Source organism: Eumetopias jubatus, unplaced genomic scaffold (genome assembly GCF_037043125.1).
Source record: "Eumetopias jubatus isolate StellerSeaLion01/CBP00866 unplaced genomic scaffold, mEumJub1_p1.0 scaffold_15, whole genome shotgun sequence".
Taxonomy (NCBI): Eukaryota; Metazoa; Chordata; class Mammalia; order Carnivora; family Otariidae; genus Eumetopias; species Eumetopias jubatus.
This window is the reverse complement of record NW_028274821.1, coordinates 77,687,491-77,709,871: the sequence shown is the minus strand read 5'-3', so window position 1 is coordinate 77,709,871 and position 22,381 is coordinate 77,687,491. Positions and strand designations below refer to the sequence as shown.

At 44.7% G+C, this 22,381-nt stretch overlaps 1 protein-coding gene across 3 annotated transcripts in view; it reads left to right on the top strand.

Annotated features, from left to right (window-relative positions):
- Nucleotides 1-22,381, top strand: part of ASTN2 (astrotactin 2) — a 904,520-nt gene that overhangs the window by 420,378 nt on the left and 461,761 nt on the right. For 2 of the 3 annotated variants that reach the window (XM_028107899.2, XM_028107898.2), the window contains 3 exons: nucleotides 9,646-9,730; nucleotides 10,773-10,847; nucleotides 11,629-11,766. In XM_028107899.2, coding sequence (XP_027963700.1) covers nucleotides 9,646-9,730; nucleotides 10,773-10,847; nucleotides 11,629-11,766 — 298 coding nt within the window. The remainder of the gene's footprint in view (nucleotides 1-9,645; nucleotides 9,731-10,772; nucleotides 10,848-11,628; nucleotides 11,767-22,381) is intronic. The other variant, XM_028107897.2, reaches the window with a different exon arrangement.

Here is a 22,381-nt window from a genome sequence, read left to right as displayed (position 1 = left end):
GCCGGCTGATGGCAACGCCGGCAGTAACACCGCCGGCAAGGGTAACGGCTCACACTGAGCCGCCGACAAGTGCAGTGACGTGGTAATCATTTTTTTGTTTTTAGAGGGAGAGCGAGTGCATCGCAGGTGGGGTTCCCAAGCAGATCCACACTGAGCGCAGAGCCTGACAGGGGGCTCCATTTCACGACCCTGAGGTCATGACCTGAACCAAAATCAAGAGTCGTTGCTTAACCGACTGCGCCACCAAGGCGCCCCGGTAATCGTGTGTAATATGTTACCCCCAGTCCTGTGACAGTTTTAAAAATCGGGGTTAAGATGTCCATTTCCTGATGAGGAAACTGAGGCCCAGAGTAGTGCAGCCACCGACGGAGGCCACTGGGTCTGTGGGTCGTAAGCTGAGGAGTCAGCCCCAGATGGCTCTAATTCCTGTGCTGATGCCGGCTTCCCTCCTCCTCCTTGTAACCCTTGCTCCCCCCACCCTGCACCCCTTCCAGGGTGACTTGAGAAGCATGGGTGATGCAGGCTCCCCGGGCGAGGCAGGGGCAGCGGTGAGGAGGACATGCCCCCAGAGGCAGGCCCCACCCTGTGCATTCGGTCAGGAATTCCATGGTCCTTCCTGGTGTTTGGGGCTGTCAGCCTCTGCTTCCGGCCAGGCTGCTGGTGAAGCTGCCTCATCCCCCTCCATCCGCAGTCAGCCACAATTTTAAGAGAATCTTGTTACCCACATGCTTTTCTCCCAGACGCTGATTTATAGATGATAGTGTGCATGGCGCATTCAGGGGTGGACGAGGCTAGGGGGCAAGGGGTCGCCTGAAATGGGAGCCCTGGTGTGGCCTGGCTGCTGGCCTTTCAGAGTCCAGGCATTCCACACGGGCTGCCCCATTAGCTGAGTCAGTGCCCATTAGCCCCCCAGGTAGCCTTGATTAAGGACTCTGATCTCCATCAGGCCTGATCGCCAGCCTGCACCACGAGAACCCTTCAGCCTCTTTTTTTTTTTTTTCCTTCTTGTGCTCAGAGGCATGATGATGAATGGCATTGAGAGGCCGGCAGCTAATGCAGGCATCCAAATGTGTCTCAAATGTTTGGGGAAGAACAAGGCTGAAACGTGTCACTCCTATAGCGTAAGGAAGAAAGGGACAGCAGAGGTAGCCTTAGGAGGTTGCTTGGATGTCATCCAGACCAACCTTCTCAGTGCACAGATAGAGAGACTGAGTCCCAGGGAGGGAGGGGACCTACCCTAGGTCACACAGACTTCTAGAGAAGTCTTCCTCACTTTATAAAGATCCCAGTCATACCCTCTTGTCAGTTCACTCCACTCATGCTTTTCTGCTTCCAAACCTCTCTTCTCCCAACTCCCAACCTTCCCTAACGTTCCTCACCTCCCCCTCAGTCCCTAGGGAACTGAGGGTTAGTACCTCAAGAGACAAGACCAAAACGTGTTAGAAGAAGAATCAAGGCCTGGGATTTGAGCAAGGTTTGGAAGGGTGTTTGGGGGTCTCTGAGTTTGAGCTGCTCATTTTACAGACAGGAAGACTGCGGCCTAGCAAAACAGAAAGATTTGCTCAAGGTTCAGAGGCATCAGCATTGTAAAATACGTTCCCTGAGGATACTGCTGACATTCAAACTGCCCACATGGTCGCATTCCTCTCCTAAATATCATTTTGCCACTTAATTTTCTCTTTACCTCCTACTCCCTCCTGACCCTGGTTTCTCCTCTGTTGAACATCTCTGTCTCCAATTCTCAGGCTCTGCTCTGCTCAAGAAGTAGGATCAGGGTGGACCTACTACAAGAAATAGACCCTGGTCTGCAGGTGGGTCTCCGATGGCCCTGTTATTATCGGTAAACCCAAGAGGTTAGGGCAGGAAGTGTACAAGGGAGGAGGGTGATCGGTAAGGCTGGGACCATTGGCTGCGCCCAGTCATGAAGGGCTTTGGATGCTAGACTAGGGGTATGTGAACTCTGTCCCGAGAGCACCTGGGGGCCACTGATAGTTTTGGGGATGAGCCATGGTGTAGCTGCTCTTTGAAGAGGTAAGTGGCCATCACTCAGATTGATGGGAGGACAGTGAAAGCTTATCATCAGTGATAAAACTTTCAACAATGCACAGGGACAGTATCGAGGGCCTTCCCTGGGGCAGTGATCGTCGGAAAGGTGGGAAGGGGTGGGTCTGAGTGACAACAAAGAGGTAGAATCAGGGGGATTCAGGTGCCATTCGGATGTTGAGGATGAAAAAATGAAGTCAAGTCAGAGATGTTTCTAAGGTTTCCATTTTGGGATGAAAGTGAGAGCATTATTCATAGAAGGAGGGGATGCAGGTTGGAGGTGCATCAGCTTTTTTACACTAATGCTGCTTAACAGACAACCACAGTGTGTTGTTGTCAACAACTAGACGCATTTTCCCCTTTGTTACACATCTGGGTGGGCCAGGCTAGCCAGGGCTCAGCTGCACTTGTCTCTAAGCTCAGGCTGCATCCAGTTCTATGCCACATGCCCCTCATCCTCCTTGGACCGGCCACTACTTAGAGCCTGGTTTTCTCCTGGCAAGAAGCAGGAATGCCAGGGAGCAAGCCCAGCCAAACAGCACATTTCAGACCTTGGTTCACATCATGTCTGCTATCATCCCATTGGTCAAAGCAAGTAACAGGCTAAGCCTGCATACAAAGGCCCGGGAAGAGAGCTCACTCTTCCCACCATCAGCCCTGGCAAGCATGTGACTGCATACTACTGTAGGAAATGAAGACTTGACACCAGTAATTCATTCTACCACAGGGTACATTTCCCTTCACCCCAATCTCCTATTCCCATGTTTTTTTTTTCCACGTTCTTTTTTCCCCCAAATATTTTATTTATTTATTTGAGAGAGAGAGAGAGAGAGAAGGAGAGAGCACAAGCAGGGGGCAGAGGGAGAAGCAGACTCCCCACTGAGCAGAGAGCCTGATGTGGGGCTCAATCCCAGGGTCCCGAGCCGGAGGCAGACCCTTAACCAACTGAGCCACCCAGACGCCCCAATTTTCCACACTCTCTTAAAGCACAGCCTCAGAGAGCCGTCAGAAAGCCTGGCAAGTCTCAGAAAGAGACTGGGCTTGGATGTTCACAACCCTGGGCAGCTTACGCACCCTCTCCAGGCCTCAGCTTCATAGTATTTACAGTGGAACCAATAACATCGTCCTGCCAGTATGATCATAGATACCAAAAGTTCTTTGAGTAAGGTCCGCACAGAGTAGATGCCCAATTAGAAGGTATGATGCTTCCCCTGTGGATTATCCATGCTAGCCAGAAATCAACCTGCATTACATAGATGTTATGGATTTAGTGTAATCCACACATAAACTATTTGCATTTGAACAGGGGATATTTGGAAGAGTGACTTTTCATCTTTATTTATAGTCAGATTTGAGAAACCAGCCCGATGCTAATTTCGGTGTGGGTGAATCGGAGATTCCTCGTCTTCCTAATGCTTGTTGTCTAGCAACTGATACCCCTCTCACTACAGGCAACCGCCCTGGCTCTGGTCCCGGTGGTCATGGCTGTTGTCACGATGTTTGTGATGATGTGAGGGAGCGCGAGTTTCGAAGACCTGACTCTGGGACCTTGGGCGAATGACTATTTGAGTCCGAGCTTTTGTTTCCTTATTTTGTAATGAGGACGCCGCTACCTTCCTCCTGGTAGTGGTCATGGGTCTGACCTGTGAGATGACATGCAGTGACATATGTGACAAGTGTCTTCCACCACGCCAACCACGAAGCAGGCGCCCAGTGATGTCATGCTCAGCCCGTGCCTCCCCCACCGCATGCTGGGCCCCGGGCTGGGCTCCAGGGCCAGAGCTGGGAGTGAAGAAGCCCACGGTGGCCCACTCAGAGTCAGGACAAGAAAGGATGCCATGCACACTTACTACTCTGGGGGCCCAGGGAGATGTCTTTCCAAGCTGCAGTGACAAGAAGAATAAATAGGAAAGTGGACAGCAGCCCGTGTCCCTGGCCTGTGATGATAAGTGATGACTGAGATGGAGGCAAGTGAAAATGGAATCGTAAGGGGATGACAAGGTGGGAGGAGAGGAGCCGGACAGTGGGCAGCTGGGGAAGAAGGCTTTGCACTTATCTAGCCGTCGTGGGCAGGTGGTGAGCTTCTCTGAGCTGTGGGGGACAGAGGGCACGGAACCCTCTGGCTGCTTGCCTCATTCATGCCCCTGTGTCCTTCAGCAGGAGGAGCAAAGACAAAGGTGGCAGGTGTTACTGCTTCTGGGAACACCGTAACCAGCTTTGGAGATGGTTTCATTCTAGCTGCCCCAGATACACAGATAAAAAAACTGAGACCCCTTGGCTTTGCAGAGGGCCTACCTTGAAACTGCAACCATCCTTCATCTAGAAAGCACTTTTTCTTCCCATTAAAACAGGTTGTTAAATTAGCCTCTCTCCTATCCAGGAACAATAATTACAAAAACACAAACATCTATGTTTTCAGCGAGAAGAAATGTGCCAAAGACCGTAATGCAGACTTTTCAAAGACATCACTGATCTTTCTAGCAGATAGGTGTTATCAGTGTTGTTACAGATGAGGAAACGGATGCAGAGAGGTGAAGCCACTTGATCAAATTCATGCAAATGCAAAGTAGCAGATCCAGGATGTGAATCCAAAGCGAGATGATTCCAGGGCCCACGCTCTGAACTTCTCTCCCACAATCTTATATGATTAACATGAAGGCAACGTCCACTTTGAAGTGATTTTGAAGAGCCCACACAAGCTAAACTCAAGATTGATCATAATTGAGGGATTCTGTTGTTTTTACCCAAGGGTTTCTGGAGTGAGAATGTACGTAACATAAAATGAGAACTGACTAAATGGGACCTAGGAGACATGAAGAGTAAATATTTTAAAACCAGTACAACTCATCTAGAGCTGATAATACAGAGTTTTAGTAACTAGCATGGTGAAAATCCACGTAATTGAATTCCCTTTTATGAACCACTTTAATGAAGAGATTAAACTCTTTTTTAAGGTCTGCATTATCAATCACATCTAGATGTGTATTTTAAATCTGTTAAAGATATCTCAGATTCATTATATTAAAAAAAAATAATCCCTGTTTGTAAATGTAATAGATTCTCATTACAGGAAAGTCAGAGATGTCAGAGGAATACAAAGGAAAAAAAAAAGTCCTAGAAAATGTTGCCAGGTATACCGAAGCATTGAGATCATCCATGCAGTGAGAAGGATGCTACAGTAGCGCCCAAGAGCCCTGGGTTCTAATCTCCGCCTGACTCCAAGGCTAATCTAGTGATTTGGCCAAACGTCTTGACTCTCTGAGCTTGTACTTTACCTTCTGAAAAATGAAGCTGAGAAGATGTGACCTAGATGAGCTTTAAGAGCTATTTCTGCTCTGATGTGAAATGGAATTCTATTTTAGACATTTCATCAACACTCATGTTTATACTTTCCATTTCCTTGGCAAATACCTGTCCTGGTTATAAGAAAGTTTCTTCTAGTCTTCAGCAGAACTACCATTTTTCTAAATGAACTCAGCCTGAATTCATGAAAACTATAATGTATTTATGTATGTATGTATGTATGTATGTATGTATGTATTCATTCATTCATTCATTCATTCATTCATTCATTCATTCAGCAAATGAGTTGCCTACTCCTTATCCGGCACTATACTAATCACTAGCATATAGAGATGGATACATAAAGATTTCTGCAATCCAGAAGTTCCCAGTTTGGTGGGGAGAACACGCAAAATTAAAAAAAAAAAGGTTATTTAGCCCATTGGCATAGACATTACTATCGTAAAATATACCCCCTCACTTATTTATGTACCAGGCAGTGCAGCGGGTGCTGGGATGTGGCAGTGAGCAAGACAGGTGCAGTCCTCTCATTCAGGGAACTTCTGTAGTGACAGGAGTAAGGGAGCATAGGTGATCGAAGCCAGCACATGGAAACCATGCAAACCGTGTCCCCGGAGCGCTCTTCTTTGCTAGCCTGGCTGCTCTGGGTATGCAGAGGCAGAGTTGAGGAAGGGACTCCCAGAAAAAGGAAGGGGTTAATCCTTAGGTCTGGCTATCAGAAGCTTGCATCTTGCAAGAAGGAAATGCTTGGTTGCAAATAGTGGAGAGTTAGCTGAGCCAGCAAAATAGGAAATTGGAGTCAATAAAGCCAATAGCCATGGCATTGATGGAAATCTTACTGGAGACACCCAGCCCAACTGCAAAAAGTAATCACAGCTAACACTCAAACGGTGTCCAGAAAATAGAGTTTAGGGATTCAGAAAGGCAGCATAAATAACTGACTCTCACTGGCACTTAGAATTGATGAACTTCTACTCCCAATTTTCCATTTTGCAGATGGGGAAGTTAAGGCCCAGTAAGAAGGAAATTACTTATCCCGTGTCTCTAGAGTTATATTCCAGCATATATCAGAGTGGAGTGCTGTCTTGGAACAGAAGGGAAAGAGGGAGAAATTTATTGAGGATTTACTTGTTGGCTGCCTGAGCCATGAGCCTTACCCTTCACTACTTCAATTTATTCTCACAGTCAGCTCTGTGAGGTTGACGTTACTATCATTTCCATTCTATTAATGAGAAAACTGAGACCCACAAAGGTGAAGTGACTTCCCCAAGACCACACATCCAGGGAGAGAGAAAGTGAGGATTGGAACGCAGGCCTGTCTGCCTCGAACTCTCTTTACCCCGTCTCACTTCCTGTTCTCCAGGCAGCCTTTTAGGGGCCTCCAGGGTGGATGCTTCTCATTTGCAAAATATATATTTGTTGTATAATGAGTGACAGTAATTAATGGTCTGTTCTGAGAACTGGGAAACCTGCCTGGTAAGCACATAAGAGAGGAACATGGATGACAGCAGCACCCTTTCTCTGTATAGATTTCTCATTCTCACTCATATCCCCAAGAGGACAGAAAGGGGACAATGGACCTGCCCTCTCCTGCAGAGTTACAGATTGGAGAAATAGGAACCCACGCTGTGCCCTTTCCCTGAAGAAGAAAGGCCCTCCTTTCCCATCCCTTCTTGCCCATTCCAGCCTGACTTCCTGTCCCTCTACTGGAGGCAACCACATACCTCTTCCATTATGATTCATGAGGTCTGTGGTTGTGGCAGATCATAAATCAGCCCTGAGAGCCTCGAGGACAAATGCCAGGACTTTTAATATTTAATATTAGACGTATTTAAAGTGGTGAATATTTCATGATGGGGCTGTCGCATTTTAACACATCATTAGTGACTCCTAACTCCCCCCGCCCCTTTTTTGGTAAATTATTCTCATCCAGATCTCCAGGATCTCAGCCCTCTTCCTCCATTCTCCTCACCTCGGGCAACAATCAGCTCATTAGATTGCACACACTTATAGCACACACATTTTTGGATGACTCGAACTTGCTATTGGAGAGGAGAGTTACAGAGAGCATGCCTGCCTACGAACAGCCCCCTCCTCTATTTACCAGGTATCCAGAGAAGAGGAAAAGTAGGCCCCTCTCTCTCCCTTTCTTCTGTCTTTCAGCTATCTTATTCTGAATATTTTTTAATGCTATCTCTGACCCATCCTTCACTTCTTATTCTGTCTTACTACCATTTCAGTTCAACCAGCATTTATCAATCCCAGGCTCTTTGCCAGATACTTGCTAATGCTGGGGTTACAAAGATTAATCAGCATCATAATGTATAAAACAAATTAGAGAGGGTTTTTTTTTAACACTCAGAATGCTTTGTATAAGGTCAAACGCATAACATTTTTAGTGAATGAGTGAGAACAATGAGGTTGTTTGATGAATACAAATGTTTTGAAATCAGGAGTTATGGGTAATAGCTGTAGAACCTGTGTGGCCCTAATATATGTCCCTTGCTGTGTTTTGTTTTGGTAGCACAAGGTTGAAAAAAACCTTGATTCACAAGATCTGTAGTTGTAAAAAGCATGGGCTTGTTAGCACTTCAGCTCCCAATCTCCCTATCTTCCCCAATGAAACAGAGATGACAGGAGAAGGTGTTTTTGTGGGCTTGCTTGGTGGTGGTGGTCTTAAATGAGGTTTGCATAAAATGTGTTTACCGGGCCACTGGACTGAATGTGACTATGCTCTCCCATATCCTAAATTCTAGTATGTAACATCTGAACGTTTAGCCTTCATTTTTTTTTTTTTTACTATTAATGAGATTTAAAAATAAGAATTTTTAGGGGAAATTAAAATCTAAAAGTTGCAAATTCCCTAAATCTCTCCCATTGAATTATACGTTTCTGGGAAACATGATTCAAAAACTCTCAGGTCAGGCCAATCCAAATCACTGTAGGATTGAAGAGTTGCAGGTTCATGTGTGTGTGTGTGTGTGTGTGTGTGTGTGTGTGTGTGTAATCACACAAAGGTGAGAAAGAAGGCAACCTGGCAGCAATATTCTAGAAATTTACAAGCCATCACAGAAAGTTAATTATTCATTCAACTCACAGTATTGATCACCTACTCTGTTCTAGGCAGTGTGCCAAGACAGGGCAGTTCTTATCAGCATCTCCCAAGGTGTCCAGGGTCCATGGTCCATAACAGGTCCATCTTGTGACCTTGTGACCTGTTCCACCAGCAAGCTTCCTAAGGTGAAATAGGTTTTGGGAAAACCATTTAGGTATCGCTTTCATGAAGAATCACACACCACTGGCTCTACAAATAGTCTAGTGTTTCCCATTCATTTTTTAAATGGAATCTATGTTTGGTAAGGCATCTATGAACATTCCACAAATACACCTTAGGAAAAGCCAATAACAAATTGAACCTTAATCAACCCTTAAGGAGTATACAGTGGAGCAGGACTGATAACTGCAGAGGGTGGGACAGAGAGTTTTGGAAAACCCTTCCAGGATTCTGAACTCTGAAGATATACAAGGAAACTAAACATGTGCTGGCCAACCAAATTGAGCTTGGCCAAAGGGAGAAGATGTTAAAGGCAGATACTAGCAAGAATTTATGCAACCAGGCCTAAGATATGGCCATAATAAAATTTTGCATGGATATGTGGATGGATGGATGGACAGTTGGATGGATGGATGGATGGACAGAGAGGAAGGGAACAAGAGGGTAAAGGTGGGGAGGGAAGAGGAGGAAAGGAAAACCAACTAAGAGGAACAACAATAACAGCAAAACAAAATAAAATCTGGAAATGATAGATGAAAACAAATTGTCCAGAAGGGGAAATCAAAGGTATCTTGGAGGAGGTAACATTTGATTTGGGGGCTTAATGAACGAACGTGAATTGTTCATTCAAGTGGAGAGAATTCAAATTTCTGATTATACTCTTAGTGCCAATCTACTTTATCATAATTTAAGTATTCAAAAATAGGACCTCCATTTGTGGCCACCAGGTCACTTCCTGTTCCCCTCATTAACCTGTGAGCCCTGTCAGTGTCCAGTCTCTGCATCCTTAGCATGGGGCCGAGAACCTGGCAAGGAGTGAGGTCAGAACTTGTTGAATGAATACCTAAGCAGATGAATAAATGAATAAACCCTTTATTAACCACAGCAGTGGGTAGACCAGAACAGGCTCTTTCCCTGGGCCTTTTATAAAACCAGGCAGCCCACTGAGAAAACACGGAAGCCAGGGGACAAGGCTGTTTGGGGCAGGTAGTAATTCACAAACCCCTTTCTCTTTTTGCTTACAGGAGAGTGCAGCTGTCATGAAGGCTATGCCCCCGACCCGGTTCACAGACACCTGTGTGTGCGCAGTGACTGGGGACAGAGTGAAGGGTGAGTAGCAAAGGACATCAGAGCAGGGACAGCGGAGGGCCAGCCCCACTCCTCTGCTCTGTTACTACAGGCCCCAAAACTGCTCCACAAAGAGGACTCTTCTCTACAACAGTTGTGTTCCTGTAAGACTCGATGGGCGATGAATCCCATTTCCCACTGAATCACATTTTAGTATTAAAGGTACACGACTGATGAATCTTCTAGAGAACAAAGGCTCAAATTTAACTCCCCCTCCCAAACTGTAAGTAATCAATGGACACTTCCTTAACTGGACTGATACAGGAAGAAAATGGGGTTTTTGTCCATAAACTCCAAAACAGACAAGTAGTCTTTAAAGGGCTGAGTCCTTCTGTGAGATGGAGACATTCTCTTATGAAGAGTCTTAACCCAGTACATGGGTTTGAACAACATGAGTTTAAACCGCATGGTTCCACTTACGTGCGGATTTTTTATTTCAATAAATACAGTACAGGACGGTAAATGTATTTTCTTTATGATTTTTCTTAACATTTTCTCTTATCTAGCCTACTTTATTGTGACAGTAAAGCATATGACACATATAACCTATAAAATATGTGTTAATCAACTGATTATGTTATCAGTAAGGCCTCCAGCCAACAGTAGGCTATTAGTGGAGGGGCCTGGCTGGCTCAGTCGTTAGAGCGTGCGACTCTTGCTCTCAGGGTCATGGGCATGGGTGTGGAGCCTATTTAAAAAATAACAACTACATCAAAAACTAATGATGTACTGTATGGTGACTAACATAACATAATAAAATAAAATTAAAAACAACAACGACAACAAAATAAAACAGTAGGCTATTAGTAGTTAGGGTTTGGGGGAATCAAAAATGATATGCAGAGTTTTGACCTTGTGGGGGTGTCAGTGCTCCTAAGCCCAGTGCTGTTTAAGGATCAGTTGTAATTACTTCTGTGAAATTTGGTTGTCTGTAAGGCTACTTTTAAGCAGTGTCCACCTATGAATCCCATCTGACTAATATCATCTCCTATCCCCTTTTCTTTCTCTCCTGTTCTTCCCACAGACCTTGGCCTTACACTACACTCGAGAGGGGCTATGACCTAGTAACAGGAGAACAAGCCCCTGAAAAGATTCTCAGGTGAGTTGACAGTCCTGTTGGGGCATGATGCTGGGGAGGAGGGCAGGGCCTGGGGAAGGGTAGTCATGCATCCTTAGTGGAGCCTGTGAGCCTTTAGGCTGCGCTGAGTACAAGGGAACTCTCACTGGCATGAATGTACCATCCTGGCCCGGGTTGCTATGGGAATCAAATTCCCACGTGTCTGGCATCCAGACTTAATGGACTCAGATATCTGAATGGGGGAAGACATGGCTGATTATCTAGTCCAGTGCTTTAAAAATATTCTACAGCCATAGAACCTCTTCCCACCACCTCCCTAGAATCTTATAGGAAACTTCAGTACTTCAGCTGATAAAGACATACAACAAAGTAAGTGGCAGAACTGGGAATCAGATTTGGGTTCAAAATGATGCGGAGTCCGTGCTCTTCACCTTTGTGCAGACCACCCCTACTGACTTAGCAGTCACTTAGAGAGCCCCTGTTGGCTCTGAGGATTGCTCAGGACAGCAAAGCTGAAAGAGCCTCCGTCCTCATAGAGCCCACTGTTTATTGGGAGTCGGGACAGGTGGTCAGGAAAAGAAAACTAGCAACACAAAGCAATGCATGGGCTGAATGATTAATAGGTTTAAGAGATGGCCATCCAGGTCTGGGCAAGGTTGGCCAAATTGTGCCGTAGAGAAGGCAGGGGACTCAGTTGGGTGGGGAAGTAAGAGATGGTCCTAAAAGGGTGGAGGAGGGGCCCCATTTGCTGTTTTCTCTCTGCTTCCCAGGGAGTTCCCCAATGGAAACTCTTACATTGCAGGTCTACTTTCAGCTTGGGCCAAGGACTCTGGCTTCCTGTCAGCAAAAGCTTTGTGGTTCCGCCTGTGGAGCTCTCCATCAACCCTCTGGCCAGCTGCAAGACAGACGTGCTCGTCACGGAAGACCCTGCGGATGTCAGGTAGGGAAGTCATCCCCAGTGTCCTATACCAATGACTCTTGGGCACACTGGAAGCCTCTCTGTTTCAGCATCATGGGGACTTGTGCAAAGAAGTGGTCTTCATATTGTTGAAGTAGGCACCTGCCTAGCGGATGATGTGAAGAACACTCTCCAGTATGCCTCGCTCCACCCTCCTTTAGAAGTGTCTCCACTGGTGGGCCTCAATGCCTTGTATTTCAACATTACTGCACTCCTTCTGGGTTTATATAAAATATGAGCAGGCTAACACATTATCTGGCTCATCCTGGGATTATTAATGATTATGTCTTATAAAAGAACATTACTTAATAGTATACTGGAGAATCATGAAAGTGAAAGATTAGAGAATGAGGTGCTTTCTATTATGACTCTGGTACTGGGAGCAGACTTTGGGCTAATCCATAGGTTCTTGATGTCCGGGTCAAATTTATTTGTTCTTTACTCATGAAGGGATGGAGACTACATCTTTTCTTACACGTTTTACACCTTGTAGTTAACTTCATTATAGACTCACTCTACTGTGTTGTAATTAGTTGCTTACATATCATTCTGTCCCATTATGTGGTGAATCTCTCAAGGTCAAAGAAAATAACTTACTTAGCTTTCTAATCTCCAGTTCCCAGCACATATTGGACAACTACTAGTTGTTTATTGATTTAATTAAACCAGTGGTCTTACATCCGATCCCGTCACTATTCTGGAGATTTCTACTGGAGGTGGGTTTTGGGGAGTTTTCTCCCCCCTCCCAATTTGATTAGGTGAAGCATTCCAGAAATTTTAATGTTATCAAAAATGGACTCTGATTTTACTTTTTTTTTTTTTTGCAAGAGAGAGAGAACACGCATGAGGGGGGGCGGGGGTAGGGGCAGAGGGAAAGAGAGAATCTTAAGCAGACTCCATGCCCAGCACAGAGCCCGACATGGGGCTCGAACTCACGACCCTAAGGTCATGACCTGAGCCAAAATCAATAGTCAGATGCTTAACCGACTGAGCCACCGAGGCGCCTCTCCAATTTTCCTTTTGAAACTGGCTCATAAACAGCTTGTTTACTCCTAAATTGGAACTGAGAATCATGCCTTACTACCCTACTCCTTGTGATTGTGCATAGCTGGCTTTGGGCCATTCTGAATCAAGATGTTATTGGTGTGTCTGTGGCATCTTGATAGGAAGCTCTCAAACCCAATTCCTTGGGTTGCATTTGGGTTGGTCTCTGCTTTGCAATTTGTTTATTCTCACCTTCTCAACTGTTCATGGACAGATGAACCTAGCATGATTTTTCAGGTTGTTGATATTTCCCAGAAGAGGTAGTTTTAAAAAGAATGGTTTGTTAAAGGGTAGCACTTAGGAAATGAAGTTATAATTACTAAGAACTGAGGTGGTTTTACACACACACATTTTCATGGCAGATTACCATTATTTCTATTCTTGATAGACTTGAAGTCAGTGAGACTTCAGTAAAGCATGTGCTAAGGTTTCTTTACATCACATATTTTTAAAGAGGGAGCAAAGACCATCTGGTTGAAGAACTATTCTTAAGGAGATCCAGTGACCTTGATTGAAATCAGCTGAAAGAAGGTCTCCCCTAGCTTTCTTTGGAGTTCTGTACTGTTGACATTGAATTTGTAGTTTCAGTGAAGCTACAGATGTCCAATTGGCTGATGTTAATACTCACTCTGGAGTTGAACAGATCTGAGTTAGAATCCTGTCTCTACTATATATGGACTATGTGATCCTGGACAAATTCAACTTGCTAACTTCCCATTTTCTTAACAAAATGGGGATATTAATAGTGCCTTCTTCACATGGTGTAACAATAATAATAACTCATACCTATTGATTATTTACTACATGTCAAACATTTTGCTAACATTATCTCGTGGTATTCTTACAACCCCATAGGATGATGTGATTATTATTTTAATCCAGATTTTTAGAAAAATCTGAGGCATAAGGGTGATGCCTTCAGTATTAAGTGATGAAGCCAAGATTCAACCATCATCTCTTCAGGTCCAGAACCCATGTTCTTAACTATTTTATTGAAACGTCTCCCAAGAGTTGTTGTAATGATTAAATAACATAAGATATGTAAACATTGGCATATAATATATTCCAGTGTTACATTACAGCAATGTTCACTGAATTGAATTCCAAATGCAGTAGAGTTCAAGTAGAAACTGGTGACGGTGGGGAAGGCAGAGTCAGGAAGGTTTATACTGTGGAGGGCTGTTGAGAATGATCATAATCCACAGCATGACTCAGTTGCCTTTTCTGATCCAATCTGAATTATACTGAATGACAAGCCAGATAAGAAAGGGCCCAGAATATAATCTATAGAGACTCTAACATCTTTGGAAATGTAAAAAAAAATTGAGAAAAGTTAAGTACTAGCATGCATTTCAGAGAGAGTATTATATGTAGTTGGAAGGAATATAGCAGTAAGTTGAAAGGGGTGAGACCTTCAAGGGGCATGAGCCAATAACAACGAGATGCTTCTTCTCAACTCCTGCTAAGAATGCTGTGCCTGGTTACATGGAGCACACCCTAGCACCAAACTGGGGCCAGAGCAGAGATGCTCAGGATGGGAGAGGGGATGGTATTCTGCAGCTATGGGTACTCCTTCTTAACCCTTTCTTCACAAACCACTTAGCTTCTCCTTTAAAGAAAAGTTACACAAATATTTGAAGAATATTTGGTTTGATTAGGGCACTAAGTTATTATCATTCTTGGGGGTGGCCCCATGCATCCATCTGGTCTTAGAGCAAAGCAGATAGCCTTTTAAGTCTTACCTTCATCTTACCTCCCACCAATGCCCATTGGCTTCCCTACAAGGGGGGGATAAAAGATTGTAATCATCACCATTCAAAAGAATCCATGCTACGTAGGTTGAGTTTTCCAAGCTGTACTAATAAAGCTCGTTTGACATGACATTGCCCAGGCAAGTGATCATGGGTGTTTAAAGAATTAATAAGTTTGAGTCAGATGATGTGTTAGAAATTAATAAATAACAGATCATAATTATAGATAGACAATAATAAGCCACAGAATCACAACCAAGAGATGAGAGGAAAGGCTGTTCCAAAGCCAAGTCAGAAAGAAAAAAAGATAAGCATTACAGCAGAATTGGAAGGAAAACTTAAAGATGCTTTGCCTATTGATTTTTGTTGTTGTTGTGTTTTAGTTTGTGGCAAGTTATTTGGAAAGTACAGAATCTCATACTATGGAAGGCAGAGCAATTTAGCAGTCAAACGTATGGGCTCTGGGACATCTGGGTGGCTCAGTCAGTTAAAGGTCTGTCTTTGGCTCAGGTCATGATCCCAGGGTCCTGGAGCCCCTCATCAGGCTCCCTGCTCAGCGGGGAGTTTGCTTCTCCATCTCCTCTCCACTGGTGCTCTCTCTCGCTATCTCTGTCTCTCTCTCTCAAATAAATAAATAAAATCTTAAAAAAAACATACAGGCTCTTCCTAGTTGGGTAGCTAAATTTAAAACACCTGATGATAAGAAATGTTTGTGAGCATTAGAACAACTGGAACTCCCATATCTTTTTAGTGAGACTATAAGCTAGTATGTCCAGTATGTAAATCTCTACTGACGTTGAATGTCTGCATATGGTGTAACCTATCAATCCCACTTCTAATAATATACCTAGCAGAAATGTGTGTGTGTCACAAGTAATGCATTCAAGAATGCTAATAGCAACATTCATTTATACTGCCAAAAAAAGGGTGGAAAAAACCCATGAATGCCCATCAGTGACAAAACAGAAACTAAATCATGAAGTGGTCATGCAATGGACTAGTACTAATGATGAGTATTAAGAAAAACAACAACCCCACACATCACCGTCACTGAATCTCACAAATATAATATGGAGTTATGGAAGGCATACAAAAACGTGTTTACGTGAAGATCAAAAGCAGTAAAAATGAATTTGTACTGTTAGAAGAAACGATAAGGATTACTTTTGGGTGAGAGAGAGGGCAGTGATTCGTGAGAAGCATGGCAATTTATGTGATGTTGACAATGTTTGATTTCTTGATCTGGGTGATGGTTATATGGGTGTTTTCACCTGTAAACATTCACCAAACTGTACAGATACAATTTACACACTTTTCTCTATGTGTGCTGTATTTTGATTAAATATACAGCTTATTATGTAAGGTAGTTCTTTTTTTTTTTTTTTTTTAAAGCATTGGCTACAGGAACCCAACTGAACTGCCTGAGTTCAAATCCCACCTCTACCACTTGCTTAATGGGCGAGCTTTTCTGGAACTGTGTTTTTCCTTGCGGATAATGTAGACAGAAGATTATACCATGCAGGGGTGTGTTGAGAATCAAGTGACATAATACATTGTAAACACTGAGTTTGGCACGTGGGGGATTTTCTAGAAGCATTAGTTATTATGTTGGTTGTTACCGCAGCATAGTATGGCAGATTTTTGTTCTCTCTCTTTTTAATTCTTTTCTCCTTCTTTTGCTAAAAGGCTACATCCAATCTTAAAATCAGTAGTGTTTTAGTATTGAGAGCTCACATTAATCCCTTTGTCGTGGGGTTTGAGAAAGACTTAAATGACCTAAAAGGTTTGGTACGGTGTGGGAGGTCTGAGGGCTTTACGTGTGTGAAAATGCATGCAGAAGGAATGAAGGGGCACATGGAGGGTGCACATGGAGTGCGTGGGGGTGGGGTGGGTTTGGAGAAGGAAGAAGCAATTCCTGACCAAAGGAATTAGGAACCTATTTGCAGGAGAGAATGTTAACAATTAACCTTGAGTTGTGGATAGATTTTGGCTATGTAGAATCTAAGGCAAGAGGGAAGGCTTTCAAGTCTGAGGGGTTGAAGGCCAAAGAAGAGAACTTTCCCCGGGGGCACAGCTCCCATCCTCCAGCTTGTCCCAGCGGGAAGCTGCTGGGAATGAGATTTTCAAACACTAATGATGTCAGCCTCAAAGGTGGATGAGGGAGGGCTAGTTACATTGCATACAGCCTCCTTTCAATTCTAAAAACCTTAGCTGGGCCCCTTCTGTGTGCCAGGCACTGTGCCAGGTTCCTTAGGAATACAGAGATAATAAGGCCCACCTCTAATTTCGGGAATCTTTCTAGCCAGGAGCACAGAACAAGATACTGACTTGGGAGATGAAATAAAAGGTACTCATGGAGAGAGAAGCATGGCATACAACACTTATTTCTGCACACCGGGCCTTCTTCACAATTTCACCCAGAGCCGATTCTTCTTCTAAGAGAGATGCAAGAATGGCTATTATAATTGGAATAATAACCATCCACAACGCCCAGCTTTCGGAGCCCCTCAGTGATTTCTCTATGGTCTCAAATCAATGAAAATGAAACAGTGAACTACTGTTAATTCCTGCACAATTTTGAAAGAATAATGGGAAATCAGAATGAAAACTCTCGCCACTCACTTGGTGACAGTTTCCACATTGCATTAGTTCAGAATAGGATTAGGAATGGTTCCTTGTTCTCTTGGTCTTTCAGTTCAAGCCCTAAGAACTTACTGAACACCTACTATATGCCAGGCTAAGTATCGCAGGTAGAAGAATGTTCCAACAGAGATCCCAGCGCATTTGCTGAGACAAAATTACAAACGAAAAGATACCATCCTTGGTGACAGTTGGATGAGGGCAGAGGGAAAGGTCGGGACAGAGAAAAGGTCAGGAAAGGTCACCCCACAAGGGTGGAGGAGGGTAAGCTCCCCTGAGAGGGAAAGGGAAAGTCCGACAGAGGGCAGACCTGTGAGCCACACTGGGAAGTATTGGCAGGAAATCACGAGGTCACCGGTTCTCCGTGTGTGGTCCCTGGACCAAGTAGCATCAGCATACCTGGAAACTTGTTGGGAAGGCACATTTTCTGACTCCAATATTGGAGACTGATAATGACCCCCAAGGTATCAGCACCAATTCCCAGAACCTGTAAATGTCCCCTTATTTGGAAAAAGGGTCTTTGCCGAAATGGTTAAGCCCTTTAAGGTAGGCTGATTATCCTGGATTCTCTGGATGGGCCCAAAGTACCCTAACAAGGATCCTTATGAGAGAGCAGTGTTGTAAGTGCTTTTGTGAAATGAGCTCCTTGAATTTTTACCCATTATTAGCTCCAGTTAATGCAGGAGGAAGTTAAGGCACAGAGGTCACGTAACTTGCCAACTGATACAGCCAGTAAGCAGCAGACCCACGATTCGAATCCTGAGTCTGACACCTGACTCCATGCTTCTCATCTCTAGGCTGTGATGCCCCCCCCACCCCCTGTTTGTCATGTTTGGGGACATTTGGCAGTATCCCAAATCAGCATGTGCAGGGGCAGAGTGCTCCGAATAGCCAGACCTGGGTCCCAGACCGACCCTCAAAGCTGGCAAGAGTGGGGGCACTTTTACCATGTGGACTGAGATTGCAGGTCGGATGGTTCCCTCGAGTGAAAGCAGGACAGGCAGTGGATGGATGCTGAACAAAACCCACAGAGGTTCTCTCCATGGACAAGGCATGGGGTCTGGGAGTGACATGCTTAATGAGGGAGCCTCTGGCTTGCTGTGTCTGGAGTGTGGTGCGAGGGGCCACCTGGCAGAGGGCACAGTGAGAAGAGGGGAAGAAACAGAACATATGTGCTGTCTTCTTCTTCCTCCCTCTTTCCTCTGCTGCAGGCCACCCATCAGAGCAGAATCAGCAGAATCCCCAAAGGCCCTAGAGGAGAGCACCCCCAGCAGGTGCTCCTGTGTGAATGCTCCAGATCCCAGAATCTGGCCTTTGCCCAGACACTACCTCCAGTCAGATGCAGTGTGTTCTGGAAATGTGGGCTGGGCATCCTAAGGTGACACCCTCAACAGAAGCACTCTAGATACTTCCCTGTGTGATGGACACTGTGCTGGTTCTAGAAATATAAAGATCAGAAAGGGAACAAGGAGTTGGAAAGAGCATAAGTTTGGAATCCTACAGACCTGGGTATGAATTGTGGTGCACAATTTGTGACCTGAGCTCTTTGGGTCAAGTAACTTTCCTTCCTCCCCCCCCCCCATTTCCATTTCTGAACCTGGAAGATAGAGATGGTTGTATGAATGGTTGTGAGATGACACAATGTGTATAGTGTAACTGGTACATCACCTTACATGCCTTGGTGTTCAATGAGTGAAGTGTTGTAGAAGTTTTGTAGACATTGTCCTACAAATAAGGAAGTAACCATATGATGCTGTGGCATCCGGCGATAAATAACATAGTTCATTTTTCACAATACAGGAGCAGGACAGAGAAGGGAGAGGTGTGCATGCTTCCTCTTGATCAGGTAGGCATCAATGGCAGAGGCCGGAGTTGGGGGGAGGTTAAGAGCAGCAGGACATCAGGATATGTAGGGTAGGCAGGAGTGAGGCATGTATCACCGATACATTATACTGGGGCACCTGGATGGGAAGGCCCAAGAAAGCAGAGTCTGGGTTGGGGCGAGTGCCTTGATTCAGGCTTTATATTGTTCAAAACTCAAGGTGCCTTCCTCCTATTGGAGATGAGACTCAGACTTCTTGCCTTTGCCTTCCCCATAACCTCAGCAGATTTTATTAATGATGGTGGTATGTCTATACTCATGGCCTTGAAGTGCATCCCAGTGGGGACATTGAGACAGGAGTGGGCTTCTCCAGTCTACAGCATATAGAATCCACCCCATCGTGCTTCCCCCACTTCCCCTTCTCACCAGTTACTCACATAGTGTTCCTTTCCCAAAGGGCAAGACAACTTCAGTAGGCAACCTACTTACCCACTTGAAACACAGAAGAGAGGATACTGAGCAAAGGGAATAATGTGGGCTCTGGAGCCAAACTGCCTGAGTTCAAATCCCAGCTCCACTACTCACTAGCCACCCTTGAGCAAGTGACTTAAACTTTCTGAATCTCCGTTTCCTGTCTGTAAATGTGAATGAGAATTGCTAGTATATCTTTGGATGTTTTTGAGAACTGAAGAACAGTTAAACTCTTAGTTCACAGTCACAGAGAATAATGCCTACCATGTATTGAACCCTACCTTTGTGCCAGGCCTTGTCTAAGCCCTTTATATGTGCTAGTTCCGACTTTCCACAACAACTCAATGATGGGGTCACTATTAATTACAGAGGAGGAAACTGAGGCACTAAACATTTCATTTCTTTGTCCAACGTATTATGAGTAGTGAGTGGCATAATCAGGACTTGAACTCAAGCTGTCTCATGACTGCTCGGTATTATTGATTGGGGGGAATCTCTGTAAGACTGAGGGCTGGGCCCCTTGGATTTTCTATCTTCATCTTTGTTGACCATTTCATGCATTAAGTGTGTGTGTGTGTGTGTGTGTGTGTGTGTGTGTGTGTGTGTGTGTCTATTCTGTGCTAGTGAAAGATGAAATATGAAATGGGAAAAGGGGGAGGCTGTGGGGGTAGTAGTGAGTCTGTCTGGCACTCACAGCTGGGTTCATGGAATCTGACATTAGTATTTGCCCTGCAACACCACATCCCTCCCTTCTTCTAGAATGGTGAAGCCCCTCCAGGAAGTATTATTTTAAAGGCCTTCACACTCCCGCAAGTGGACCTACTCCATCCCCACATCTCTTCACATCCTCACTGCCTGTCACTCAGCCAGCGAGCCTGGAGACATATATATTTTCCCCCATTTCAGTTTAGCGATCATAATAAAAGTGAAGTCTATTAGGATGAGTTTCTGCCCAGGCTCAGTAAATCTCTTCAAACACCATTCAGCACCAGATTTCTGTTAGTCTTTGCCACTGGGGAGGCTGTAGCACGCACCAACTGTGAGCTCAGGTGGAGGGCCCACGACACAGCCTCTGCTAAATGAAACTCAAATGGAGACTTTGGAATATAAATATTGAAGTGACCCAGGTTGGATAAAGGGGAACCAGTTAGCTAAGCTTCTCTCTTACATGCAGGAAATGCTAAATTATTAAAACTTTAATAAATGTAATAATAAATATTTGATGTTGAATTATAGAAGGCTTTGCAGATACAGTGAATCTGAGAAACGACTTGTTATATCTGCATTAGAAGTTAAACACTTTTCAAATAGGACTTCGGATGTTGAAAGGGGACTGTGGCTTTTTAGATGAAAAGAGAGACAGAGAGACATGAAAGTGCAATTTTTGGCAAGCTCGCTGGGCTGGGGGTCAGGATACCTGGGTCTGAGTCCTGATTTCACACTAAAGACAGCTTTAAGTGGCATTCCGGGCATGCCTGCCCGGCCAGAGGCCCTCTGCACAGCGTCTCATATGCTGTCCTTATAGCCATCTTCCAAGGTCAATGCTCCTTTTGTCCCCCATTTCACAGAGGAGGAGCTGACATTCTAAGATCTTAAGCAGTATGGCTGCTGAGAAGGGTCGGGATTTGAACACAGAGCCTCTGATCTCAGGAAACTGTGGCATCCACGATGCCTCCCTTCGTCTCCTGCACTGTGTTGAAACCCTTTCTGCTCATTATCAGTTTGCATGTTTTTGGTTTCAGGAGACAGAAACCCAGTTCAAATGAGCTTAATGACAGCTGTATTGGAAGGGTACCATGGGAAGAGGGGGAGATTAGCTGAGCCACAGGGGAGAGGAGGGTTGAGGAATTACATGACATGAGGATTCCATCTTGCTTCTACATCATTCCATGATGGCTTCTTTCTCTCCTAGTACACAGTTCCATGGCAGGGGTTGTGATAACCATGAGTCCCCCAGACTTTTGTGCTCTTACCCCCAACAAGTGAATGCTTCTCTTCCTTGAGCTGCAGTTTGAAAAATCCTAGAGAAGAAATCCTATTGGCCTGACATGGGTTAGGAGCTCCCCTCCAGATTAGCCATCTCTGATTAGGGAGCAGTATCACAAAGTACAGACAGAGCCATGGAAGGAAGGGGGGCAGGGACCATAAGCTGAACATCTACTACAACCCATGTCTTCAAAACCTTCCCTGGGCTTCTAGTTATTCATCTGCTTTACAGACTGGACTGAATCACAGATGGTGACTATGGGACATCTCATGTGCCAACTCCAGTTAATGGGTTGGGGCTGCCTATGATATTACATTAGGAAGATTTCTGCAGCTACAGCCCACACTCAGCTGGGAAAAGTGTCATGATCATCTCATAAGGCCGGCCTTCAGTATCGGATGGGAGTTGTAACAGAAGGGTCAGGTGTCTGCCAACTCTGAACTTGGTGGTATTTAGAGGTCCTTCCAGTTCTATGTCTGATGACTTGAGGGTTGTGTTCCCCAGTAAAATGAAGAGAGATTTTTGGTTGCTGAGATGCAGGAGGCAAATAGTCATGTGGATGGAGATATTGAAGATGAATTAGAAATGGAGCTTACTCCATCTATCTGTTTTTATCCATCTATCTGTTACCTCAGGGGGTATATTTGGATAATTTCATCTTGGTTCCAACAAGTTTCCTGAAATAGATTTCTGGCTTGAGGCAGAGTTGAGGCCTCCATATAGGTGCTTCCTAGATACTGTCTGGCACTATCATTGTCACTTGTAATGTATTAAAAATGGAACACTCTAATTTAAGCTATAAACAAACCATCCACATTACAAGGGTCTTGAACTGTTATCCTAGAATTCCAAAGGCATGTTGAAACAATTACAAGCTCACCA